At 42.1% G+C, this 12606-nt stretch overlaps 1 protein-coding gene across 1 annotated transcript in view; it reads right to left on the bottom strand.

Annotated features, from left to right (window-relative positions):
* Positions 1 to 12606, bottom strand: part of LOC123959427 (golgin subfamily B member 1-like) — a 32697-nt gene that overhangs the window by 15793 nt on the left and 4298 nt on the right. Inside the window, exons 4-19 of the mRNA XM_046033471.1 lie at positions 12442 to 12579; positions 11988 to 12098; positions 11180 to 11335; positions 10808 to 10987; positions 10529 to 10651; positions 10189 to 10302; positions 9697 to 10000; positions 9234 to 9349; positions 8840 to 8957; positions 8588 to 8679; positions 8345 to 8496; positions 4757 to 4907; positions 3662 to 3755; positions 1856 to 1989; positions 1139 to 1248; positions 86 to 254 (exon numbers count right to left, since the gene is read on the bottom strand). Coding sequence (XP_045889427.1) covers positions 86 to 254; positions 1139 to 1248; positions 1856 to 1989; positions 3662 to 3755; positions 4757 to 4907; positions 8345 to 8496; positions 8588 to 8679; positions 8840 to 8957; positions 9234 to 9349; positions 9697 to 10000; positions 10189 to 10302; positions 10529 to 10651; positions 10808 to 10987; positions 11180 to 11335; positions 11988 to 12098; positions 12442 to 12579 — 2262 coding nt within the window. The remainder of the gene's footprint in view (positions 1 to 85; positions 255 to 1138; positions 1249 to 1855; positions 1990 to 3661; positions 3756 to 4756; positions 4908 to 8344; positions 8497 to 8587; positions 8680 to 8839; positions 8958 to 9233; positions 9350 to 9696; positions 10001 to 10188; positions 10303 to 10528; positions 10652 to 10807; positions 10988 to 11179; positions 11336 to 11987; positions 12099 to 12441; positions 12580 to 12606) is intronic.

Here is a 12606-nt window from a genome sequence, read left to right as displayed (position 1 = left end):
AAGAGAAAAAACAACAACATTCATTAAATTGCTGAATATTGCACTGTGACAAACAGAAACCAACAAAAGGAGTCAAAACTCTTACGGTGTGCTCAGTCTGAAGAAGCTTGTCCGACACCTCTTTGTACTGAATTTCTTTTTCACTCAAAGATTCTCTGAGGCTGGTGATGAGCTCAAGTTTCTCAGACGTCTTGGCCAACGTATTCTCCTTCTCGATGAGTGAGCTTTCCAGGCACTCCTGCGTGTTACTCAGTCTAAGAAACACAATGATAACGGATCAAATAAACTCGGTTTTCTGCCAGCAGCCACGTGCAGAGAAAACTGCTCACAGACACAATCAGGTAGATCTGGCCCTGTTTTGTCGCAGCTAAATGGTCTGTAGCATTGACAGGAATATTCAAGACAAATTGCATGATAAACCTTCTCACCTGCCTTGTATTGTGGCTTGTGAGCAAGTCTTATGTACATAATGAATGCACTAGGGATGCACCAAAATGAAAATTCTTGGCTGAACCGAATATAATGAAAAACTTTCCCGAATCCAGAATACTGGAAAAGAGTTTTCACATTTTTTATTTTGCCTTTTTTTCACCGCTGCATAAATTAAATAGTCAAAATGTTCTTTTTCCTCAGTGTTTCCCACAGGACGTGGAGGAACTATGGTGGGGGTGGGGGGGGGTCCGGTAAAGTAAATTACATGAGTCTGTTTACTTTTAATGGACACATGTAATATGTTTTATACTTTCTGTGAATATAATCCAATAAAGATGCCAGATGGTGGCATCACAGGAAAGTTTTGGTGACCCAATGCTGCATTTTGTATTTTTTGTACTATAATAAAGGCTTATGCTGAAGAGTGGATCAATTTTGTAGGAGAAGAAGAAAAAACTGAATGACTGAGCTTCTCTGAACTTGACCAGACGATGAAGCTTTACCTCCATTAAAGTAAGATTCAAGTAAGTTTTTAACAGTACTTTTTTGTAATTGCTAAACACTTTATAGAAACCAGGATATGCAGGTGGATTTTACAGGTTAAAGAATTAGTATGTTATTACAAACAAATGTGTAGCTCGTACGTGCCGATATACTTCAACGTGATTAGAGGCAGTGATCGCTCCTGCTTTAATGAAGAGCTTACCCTTTGAGCTGTTCGTTGAGACTGCTAACCAGCAGCTGATGCTTCTCTGCATCTCTGCTCTGTTGACTTCGGACACTGGCAAGCTGGCTCTGTAGTTTCTCGGACTCATTCTGCGGTGGCAGAAAAAGAAAGATCAATATGCAAAGATTAAATTCTTAAAGCTGCTTAAAGATATTCTCACTGCACACAGACGTAGATGACAGCAGACGCGCTGGAGAACAGCATCAAACTGCACTTGATGATTAATTGTTACTACTGTTGTTATCATAGTCACCATCAGCGTCGCTGACATTATTAGAAATTTATTTTCCCCATTCATGTGGTAATAATTAACTTCACCATTTTTGACAGTTACAAAGTGAAGCAGTGGAGTGTGATTTAGGACACCCAGTGAGTCTGCCACAGGACACTGCACGTATTTAAAATACTAACTGAAAAATGTGTCTGAGATTAAACAAGCACACCACACCATTAGCCGTCACCGCTCTCTAGCGCACACATACATGAGAGACCCAACACACCTGAGAGACCCAAAATGGCTGCTCATCTTCATCTACATCAAACGTCACCTGTGTTAGAAGGGTTTGTTACAAAATCCTAGTCCTCGGGGGAAACATGCAATTCACGCATCGATTACTCCGTCGCTCATCAGTAGGCAAGTAGTGTGACACAATACTTAACAAAACAAATACTGGTTTGACTTAACCCTGGGGCTACCTGTAATGTCTCTATGCGGGCCTGCAGCTGCAGTCGATCCTCCAGATCTTGACAGCGCTCCTCCAGGCTCAGTATCTGCTCCTGCAGTTGGTTCCGCTCCAGCTCCAGCTCCTCCACAACAGACCGCAAACCATCTGGAATCATCAGGAAAGACAAGAGGTAGTGAGGACGTGACAAGAACAAATAAAAGGCAGTAACAAATAAAGGCTACCGAGGGGAGGTGAAATTAACTGTACTGTTAGTTTCTACTGCACTGTTTTCATCAGTAGAACAACAGAGTCGTGTAATACTCCCCACTCTGCTGCTCCGAAAACTATTTTCATTCACTCATTAATTCTGCTGTTTTTACCAGGCGCTGTAAAATTCCCATCAATGAAACTCAACACTTCCTGCACTGATGTTTCAGATTAAAAGCCTTCCGGCGAAGACCTATTTGTTATTAATGTAGGGCTGTCACTTTTTGCTCAAAAGTGAACTTATCATTAAATAACCGATAAACAATTATCTTTCTACGATTTCAAAATTTACAGTAAATAAGGGCAAAAGGGCGGTGAGGGCGTCTGTCTGACCCTGTGCACGCCATGTTGCCCTATCAGTAAACTGGGCTATTACTGCTGTCTTTGTTACAAAATGCCAAGCAGAACATCAAATCATCTGAGAAGTAATGTGAGGAAGTTTTTTGGACTGGTAAGGCTGTGTGCTGGATTTTAAAACTGCCTCAAAGTCACATTACTGTGACAACAAATCTGAATCTACCTGTGAACTTCTCAGCGGAGGCGTCGCAAATTTATGGAACCGCTTCTACAAAATAGTTTATGATAACACTATGCGGCTGCACTTGCATTCATTAAAATACATATGTACGTATTTATTCTCATGTTGCGACTTGACTTTTTAAAAATGTGACAGTCCTACTGTCCGGGACTTTGGGGGGGGGGAAGGTAGGTAAAGATCTATAGGAAAGGTGAATCGGGGGGGACTCATGATCACAGGCTACACGATCTGAGAGAAAACACATCTCTTATGAGCTAATTAAAAGGACATTCATTGGCAGATTCATTAACTAGAAGTGTGAAATGCAATTCTAGGATCAAGGTTTAGCTGCAAACAGCCAAAAAGTACATCAGTCAGTTTTACATTTAAAACAAAACTCCCACATCATAATTTATATTTTTGTTCTTAGTTTTGATGATTTTTTTTTTGATGATAGTGGCTGATGTATTTTTTGGTTTGATGACAAGCAGCAGCTTAAAAAGACAACGAGACAGGATGAGAGGAAACGAAGAAAAAGATGCAGAACATGCAAACGATGAAAAAATAACACTTACCACAGATGGGGAGTGTCTTGCCTCCTACATTTACATGATCTCACAAAAATTCATTGCATTCAGTGGACTAAATCCAACAAACACTAGCCAGCTCAACCAGCATGCACGTGTCCAAAGAAAATACTGTAAACTGATGAAAAAGCAAACCAATGAATGTTGGGATTACACCAACTGTCCCAGTGTTATTTTAAACAAATGTGAGATAAGTTTAAATTGAGCTACAGTGCGACTCATAGATCGTGATAATAGGTATTTCAATATTTAGCAGGTTAAATGAAAAAAAAAAGAAGACAAAACCAACCGACAGCCACAATCCAACACAAACAAGTTTGGAGGGTTATGGTGAAAACAACAAAATATCAACCCAAAGACAACTCAAGGTTCCCAAAGTAATGAGCGGATGACCGTGTGCATGCTAGTGTAAACTGTCCAGCGGGTCTCACACCTGTGTCAGGAGTACTGTACTCGGGCCACCAACCTCCCATGTTCTCTCCCTCCATCGGGGTTGTGCTCTCAGAGGTGCTCCGCCGGTCCTGGAATGGGGCGTGTCCAACAAAATCCTCGAAATCCTCCTGCAAGTGGGATAAACGTAACTGAAGCAGGGCAAAGAGAATCTATAGAGCATCAGTTCCTTACAGACAGATGATCGTGGTACTGAGCTTCTCAACTCTCAAAAAGAAAGTGTATTTCCCAAAATACTAAACTATTCCTTTGATAAGAATAAGTGCCCAGTCCATATGAAAAAGCAGACCATCCGGTATCTTGAGAGTTTTGTTGCAATTATTGTGTTATATAAAATTGGCTTTTATTGTGTACCTTCTCTGAAAGACTGCAATTCAATTAGCTACCTTTAATTAATGTAAGCTGCATTTCTGGTGGGAAAAGTGAAAAAAATCGATGCAACATAGTATCGCGATATTTTCCGTGGCAATACTGTATCGATACACGGATGTCATGTGTCGATCTTTTATTATATAAATTGTACATGAGAATTTTACTTTTTGGTCCAATAATAATGAAATCAATTGCTTTTTCAGTCCACGAGAAAAAGAGTTTTCATTTGGGAACAAAATTTTAAGTTGAAAAAAAGGTAATAAAATAATAATATCGTATTGTGACATAAGTATCGTGATAATATCGTATCGCAGGGCCTTTGGTGATTCCCACCCCTACTAATACACAACTGCTTCCTGTATGAGTAGAAATGATCTTCAGATTATTATTATCATTATTGTTTCAACTGAATAAACTTTGTAACTGCTTCCAAAATGTTACAGTTAAGTTTAAAATTACAATCGACACCCAGAAAGTGTCGACTATGAATCTTACTTCAGCACAGCAGGCAGAAGTACCTTTGGCTTGAATATATTTTCCAGTTTTGTTTGCATAATTCTGAAAGGGTAGTAAATGTTGTGTAATAAATGTTTGGTGCGGTTAGCCGTTAGTTGCAGGAGATGCTCCTCCTCTCTATGCCATCGGAAACATCACAGCACATATAAGCTTTTGACAAACGTCTGAAAGTATGCTGGTATTACCGTGGCACAACCACAGTAATGTCAGCCTGTCCACCTACCTGCAGGCTTCGTTGGGCCGGCGCCGCCAGCTTCTTGGCCCTGTGTTGGCCGAGCCCCCGAGCTTGAGCCAGCTCCTCCTCCAACTCCTGCTGCCTAGAGGCCAGTGCTGGATCAGAGCAGCCAGGAAAGAACCAGTCATCCTCAATCAGTTTTGTGCCACAGGGAAGGGGAAGGATGTATTTATGGATGGGTAGTGGGTATAAAATGTGCAGGACAGAACGATGGCAGAGTGAAAGAAGACATTTTTTGAAGACAGGACGACAGAGATGGAGAATAGATAAGTGTGTTGGCGTCTAGGTGGTGGTTTTGATGAAGAGTGAGATGAGGCACGTTCAACACTACAAATGAACTTTGTAACATAGATAACAGTTTCATCCAAAAGCAACAATAGTGACAGACTATAAGAGAAGTATGGAGACAGAGACTGAGAGAACCAAGGATGGAGAAAGAGAAAGTTACTCAAACTCTAGATACGTATGCACTTTTGTATTTGCATAAGGTCTGTGGACCTGAGAAACACTTCAAAGGCAACATTCTGGTCAGAGCCATGCACACCTAATTTGCATAGCAAAGGAAAACAGCATCCAAACATGTGGGAGACAGGAAGCAGAAGTGGCTGTGGGAGGAAGGAGAGGGTCCATTTTCATGAGTCACACTTAAAGCCAGTGTTTCGCCACTGTTTTCTCCAACAGGGAGATCAGACAGTTATTCAGAGTAACTCCGGGCAGGTACAGGTCTGAGGGGATTCTTGCAGTGCTCTTCACTTTCATTTAGCAGCATAGGATGCAAGCAGGGCAGTGCCAAATTGATTAGACTAAACAAAACATGTTCCCATCTGTTTTGTGATAACAGGCTGATTGGTGGGGGGGGGGTCAGGGAAGCTCAATGCAAAGGATGGGGCAGAAAAAGAAAAGGAGTTCAGTGGGTTAAGCAGTAGTCAGTGTGGGTTCAGTGTATAAGCAGAGAGGGACTTCTACAGGACTACGCACATAATAAAACATTCTTATAACTGTAACTACTAAAACACCATTCATGTCGAGTAAAACAAGTCTGGGGCAGATTAGAGCCAGTCTGCCTCATACTGCACCTACACTGACCACAGCAGAAGGGATTAAATATGGAGGACGTAAGAACAGGAGAACATGAGTATTATTCATGAAGCCAAGCGTGTTAGTCCTCTGCTGGTTTCCAAAGAACGCCGTGCTGCACAAGTGTTTGACATCTGATGTTTTAAGTGAGACACTTAAAGCATACAGCTTATTCAGACATTCATAAGGTGAGATCAGAGAGCTGAGGCCATACGACCCTTTATAATGATTAATGCAATCAAATTCTCAACAGGGAAGCCAAACAATGTTTTTCTTCTTTCCCAAAATGAAATTGCAAACATATGTGTCGCCTTTAGGACTAACTCTCCCTTATATATATATATATATATATATATATATATATATATATATATATATATATATATATATATATATATAGGTTTGGTTATAACAACATAATGCACACCGTCAGTTTGAGCTGCCCGTTGCCGGCTTTGTGGGCAACACAGAGAAGCAAACGCTTAGCAGGAACTGATGCTGGTGAAGTCAACATGTCTTATTGTTTATAGCAACTGATGCTTGCTATCGTCACCCTAAAAGCCACATCAGAGAAACTCTTGTATCACACAACTCATTAGTTTCCACTTAAACGTGTAAACAGTATTTCCAGCAGCACTTTAACGCAGCACCAACCACATAAGCAAGTTAGAATATGTGCTTCCCATCGTCACTCCACCTGAATTACACCACCAAAGAAACTTTCACCAAGAGGAGAGCTTGGATTGAATGCAAAGGTGAGAAAGGACCGTCTCTACTAACTAGGTGCAAGGACATGTTTCAAGAAAGGTTTATAATTTCCTGTCAGCACAAGAAGAATGGGACACACAGCTCCGTAAAATTAACTGCTGAAAAAGTGTTAATTACTGTGAGGGCTCTGCGTTCAGCTGTGAGGCTTTTGAGTCTCATTATTCACACTAAGTTCATTAACATCTACTTCACTTTGTCGTTTCAGTAATTTAACAGTCAGTGGCACACACAGCTAATCAAAATCAACAGCCATAATTAATGTAAAAGGGACCATTAGCCTTTTCATTATGAGCACGACTTTGGCTTTCTTTTACTTAAATTAATGAAGAATATATTTTGTGCATTACTACTTTTCACAAAATAGCTTGATGTTCGAAGGGACAAATGCAATTTGTCTGAGTAATAAAAGATTTATTATTGTGTCTATTTCCTGCCAGTAAGCTCTCATAGAAGATCCAAATACCATAACTTTAATTTTGCTCCTACAGTAACTCGGACCACTACAAGAGAATACGCATACGCTTTAATTACTTGTTTAATGAAATGTATGGGGCTGATTGTTCTTATGTTGTATGTATGATGCTTTGGCAATATTGTTGTTACACATTCATGCCAATAAAGCTAATTTGAATTGAAATGAGAATACTACATTTGAAAAGACCTGGAGTGTGCCAGCTTTATCAGTAATGACTGAAGCAATTACTGTGTGATGAAGTGTACGATTACTTCTTCTCTATCTTTTGGCCTATTGGCCTTCAAACAAAGACATTCTTTCTCAATATATCGTTACACACATTAGTTCTCATCCCAGAGTTAGTGAAAATCTAGCCATCCTACAACAAAAGATAAATGTTGTTTAACTGATGGATTATTCCAAAATATTTTAGTGGCCACACCAGAAATCTAACGATTGAAAGAAGAAACAGAAAGACAGAAAGGGGTGAAAGAATGGAACAACACAGGAGAGGAGAAGAAAGGAAAAACAAAATGGCAGACTCTAAAGTGCAGCCTGCCACTGTACTGCCTGTAGCTCACCCCAGCAAAGGTGGAATTCAGGGGAACTGCGGGCAGTACAGCGAGCACGAGCTGCACTGGAGGTTTAGAGGAGCCTGCATGCACAAAACTGATGGGAAACTGTTCTGTGTGGCTGCTCCCATCCCTGGAGCAGGGGCTGGAGGGGGAGAGTGTTGGGGGGTGGAGGTCCACGAGATGGGAGGTAGCACAGCGTAAAACAAATGCTCCTCGTTAACAACGGTGGGAAAAATTAAGAAAAAGAAAGTAATGTTCAGTCAGACAACAGAGGACTCGTGGAAAACAGTGAAACACAAACTGGTGGTGGGTTTATTGACTCATATCGCTTTCTATTGAGAGGTGTTTAATAACTGATAATTATATCAATTAAAGTGAAGTAAAGAACGGAAAGTTTACTACTGCTGAGTACTTAATACTCTAAACTAGTAGATCTATTTTGCTTGTTTGTGTGCCGTGTTGCATTCCACACAGAGCAACTTTTCTTGCAGTTATTAAAAGAAAGGGATCAATCACATATTGGTTACTTAAGTTAATGTTTTCATATGAATGAAACTCACTAAGCAAGAGCGTGTGTGAGATTTGGCATTAGGCAAGTCTGAGCACGTACAGCAAACCAACATCCATGTGTGATCTTCTATTTAATGTCAACGACAGACCAGGCTTTTCACGAGTCTGCGTCCCCCCCCAGCAGCAACCTTACCCTCTCTCTCCTCCTCCATGTGGCTCATGCGGAGGGACATGGCAGCCTTCTCCTCCTTGGCCCGGTCCCTGGCGCTGACTGCCTCAGCCACCATCTCCTGCCACTCCAGCACCTGGCTCTGAGTGTCGTCAGCACTGCCCGACTCACTTGCCTGTGACCAAAAGGAGCAGAGAGTTACAAGAAATCAACAATGAGCAGGTTTCATCAAGTGTACAGCAAACGAAAAGGCCTGGATCCCTGACCTGAGAGGCAGCCCTCTTGGTGAACTGCTCCAGGTCTGCTTGTAGCGTCCTCTGTTGCTCCTCATACACCACCAGCTTAGCCTCCAGCATTTCTAGCAGAAAACATCAAACACACAATGTTCATTTTGGCATCAAAGCTACCAATGACATTGCAGATTTAAGACATACAGTGGGAGAGTAAAATTTACAGAATAACAGAATACGGTGCGCTGGTGTTTTCGCTAAACAAGCCGCTATGATTTGTTTTGGTACCGTTCTTTGCTTTGAGCTCCTCGTATTGCTCCACTTTCCAGATGTTTTCCTCTCTCTCCTCCTCCAGTGCTGTGATACGACTCCGCAGGGCAGTCAGGTCAGGGGGGGCAACTCCAGCCTAGAGCGGACAAAGTAAACATCTTTTAAATGGGTCAAATCTTTCACCTCACAGACTTTCTTAGAAGAGTTCTGCCTGCATTTTGATGCGTTTTATATTTTTTACTCTGGATAACAAGTCGAGTTTCCTGTAATTCCCTTTGAAGCCACATCTCTTTCATCTGACTGGGGATAAAAACAGGGTTGAATTTCAATTAGAAAATAACAGGGCACCTATAGAAATGGAACATAAGCACAACTTTTTGAAGATGAAATCCAAAAAATGTTGACATCTCACCTGGCTTTTCTTTAACTCCTCCTCCAACTGTCTGATCCGAGATTTAGACCAGGCTTTCATTTTCAGGAACTTGGCATCTGACCTGGTGGCTTCATCCGTTTTCTGCTTCGATTGGGCTGCAAAGAGAAAATGGAGAGAAAGTCGGATGAAATGGATGAAAGATGAACATGGTTTCTGAAGAGATCCCACTTATTTACATTTAATAGGGCTGATTGTTTTATTAAAATCGGGTAATTTTACTTCTATTTGTATATTTTACAAAATGGGTAAACTATCTAATCTAAAAATCTAAAAATAAGATTTAAAAACTCTGCATCTGATTCAGTGCTAAATGTGGTGAAAAGTGTCCTCTTGATGTGGGTAATACGAGAATTTACTGATGAAGGGCTGTAAAAACGACGAGCTTTCACTCTAATGTATGGTGAACAGTGAGGATGACAAACCCAAATGAAAAACAACCAACCTTCCAGCTCAGCTATCCTTTGTATGGAGGCTAAATCTGCGGGCACGTTTCCACTTGCTGAGGGCTCCTGACTGGCAGGTGGCGCTGTTACCGCAGCCCTCCTCATCTCCTCCAGCTGCCCCAGGAGATCCTGCTGCGTTTGGGCCATCTGTGCCTGATGCTGCTCAGTCATTCGCTGCACCTCCGCCTGCTGCTTCTCCATCAGGTCACGCAGTTGCGCTCGCATCACATGCTTCTCTGCCTCCATCTTGGATTCCAAGCTCTCTCGTTCTACTTGTAGCCGACGCAGCCGCTCAGCAAGTTCCTGTGGGGTGAAAAGACAATGAAGAGGCAGGACAGGCAGGGGAATGACGGGGAAGATGGAGTTAAGGAATGGCTACTACATATATCAAGGGAGAATATTCTGTAGGCATCATTAAAAGCCAAGCATGTGATCATAAAATATATACCAAGAGGAAACAAATGTTTAAAGTGAAGAGATGTTATTCTGACCTTTATCTGTTGGTCCCTGCCGTCCACCTCTCCCTGGAGAACGTCAATGACCTGGGTTTTACCCAGCAGCACCTCCTCCTTCTCATGAAGCTTCTGTTTTAGAGCCTTCAGAAGCTGAGGAGGATAATACAAAAAAATACAATTACACAGATTCAATGAGACTAAACACATACAGTAACTCCATGTGTTAACCAGAATCACGTGTCTACAGCGGCGCCTTGACTGTGGATCGTTACACTGAACAGAAATAAATCTTTCAGCAGGCGTTACAAACGCATTACAAAGAGATGACAGAAGCTGTTCCTAACACAAGTTAAGCTGAAATGAGTGCAGTCACTACCTGCTCTAAGTCTGCACTGGCATCAGACTTTGCTGCTAACTTGAAGAGCTCTTGTTCATGCATCTGGTTTATCTCCGTCAGCTGGTTATCTTTCTGAATGATGATGTCTTTGAACGTCTGGATCTAAAACAAACACAGGGTGCTTCATCAGACAGGAGATTGCAAATACAGACAGCAGTATCAAATTCTGCAATAGAAGCATCACTGCTTGGAAAAGACGCTCCGGTGCCCCCATTCAGAAATATGCCAGAGTACCAGCTGAGTGCTTTGAAAACCTACATTTTGTTTGTACATGCTCTCCTTCTGACTGTACTGCTCCTTCTCTGTCGCCAGCAGCTCTCTGAGGCTGTCCGCCTGCTCCTGCAGCAAACTGTAGCGCTCCTCTGCTTCTCCCACCTTCTTGGTCAGGCTCTGCACCAGCAGCTGCAGCTCCTGCATTGCTCCACTGTCCTCTGTCACCTGAGGAGGTAAAGCACAGGTCTACAGAGAGAGCAGGGGAAGGTAATAAACATGCATTACTGCCCTTTGGGTTGAACATAAACAAATGAATGCCTGGGCATACCGTAAACTCTTTTATTATTTCTTCTGTCCTAATCTCACATTGTGAAAATTGTATTGATGTTCACACCACATTCTTGTGAGGTGTATGACCTGTTGTTGTGGTGCAGGTGTGATGGGCTGGTCTCCTGCCAACGCTGTTTGCAGGTGGACAATGTAGGCCTCTTTTTCTGCCAGCTTCTTGTCTTTCTCAATCAGCATAGCGTCCATTTCCTCGCCTCGCTGCCGCTGTGACTCGGCGTCCTTCCTCTGGAAGAAATTAATAATGATATTCTTTCAAATTTCAAAGCTTGTGTGTAAATGTATACCTGTCCACCTCAGATAACCATACAAATCTAAGAAAAATAAAATTGAAGATAAAAATAAGCCCAAATAGACTAAAACAGGCCAAACTACTAAATAAAATGCAGTGGCAAACTGAATTGTTTTGAAGCTGGATTTAAAAGAACCGAGCTGCAGCAGACCTCGGGTTTTGTGGGAGTTTGTTCCAGATATGTGGAGCATAATAACTGAACGCTGCTTCACTGTGTTTAGTTCTGGCTCTGGGGACAGAAAGCAGACCTGATCCCAGACGATCTGAGAGGTCTGGACTCACCATAGGGCAGCAGCAAATGATGAGAAATGTATTTAGGCGCTGAACACGCACAACTGTTCACCCGGTGATCCAATATGTCAACCACAACAAGTCACAGACATACCATCAACCACGTAAGCTGACTTCACTAACAAGACAGGAAGTCTGTCCTGATGCGTCCTCTGGGCTTAACAGCCATAACAAAGTATTTGTAATTAATCTTCTACCCGTAAGCTTCTTTGTGACACCGCTCAGTTGAAATAACATAGTTTATATATGAGCTCATGAGGAGAATGAATTTATCTTCTTCGCCTGTAGATACTTTACCATGTTTCCCAGTTCCTCCACTCTTTGTGCAAGCTGATGTTCTAGTTCCTCGACCTTCTTCTTCAGCAAGACAATCTTGCCCCGACTCGCTTGCTCTCCTTCTGATGACCCCTACAGGGAAACAAGACAAGACAACGCTAGAAGATCATGCGTTGGACTATAACTGCAAGAAGATCAGAAACATGACTCAAACAGGATGCTCACATTGCTCTGTGTCAACACATTACCCACAATAACTTAAACCAATGGTACGTGTGTTTTACAGTGACTTTGCATCAGAGCCTTTGTGCCCCCAAGTGGTGAAAATCTCTCACTGCTTAATCTGAATTAGGATTTCAACAAAGTAAAGTTAGAATCACACACATAGTGGTGAGGTTTGGGGAATTTATCTATTAATTGCGGTTCATTTTCACATGTACTGTCACCGTAAATGTGTGTGCGTTTGCGCCAGTACCTTTTTGCTGTGTGTTGGCGTGCCCTGACCTCCCTGCTGCTTCTTCAGCTCCTCCAGCTGTGTGGTGAGGGACGTCACCTTGGCTTTATTCTGGAGACGCAGCTTTGACAATCTGGCCTCACACGTCTCCTTCTCCACCTGCGTCACACACAATATGTTCTTCAG

This window comes from Micropterus dolomieu, linkage group LG20, assembly GCF_021292245.1.
Source record: "Micropterus dolomieu isolate WLL.071019.BEF.003 ecotype Adirondacks linkage group LG20, ASM2129224v1, whole genome shotgun sequence".
Lineage (NCBI taxonomy): Eukaryota > Metazoa > Chordata > Actinopteri > Centrarchiformes > Centrarchidae > Micropterus > Micropterus dolomieu.
The sequence above is the reverse complement of the archived record's forward strand: the minus strand, read 5'-3'. Positions and strand labels throughout refer to the sequence as shown.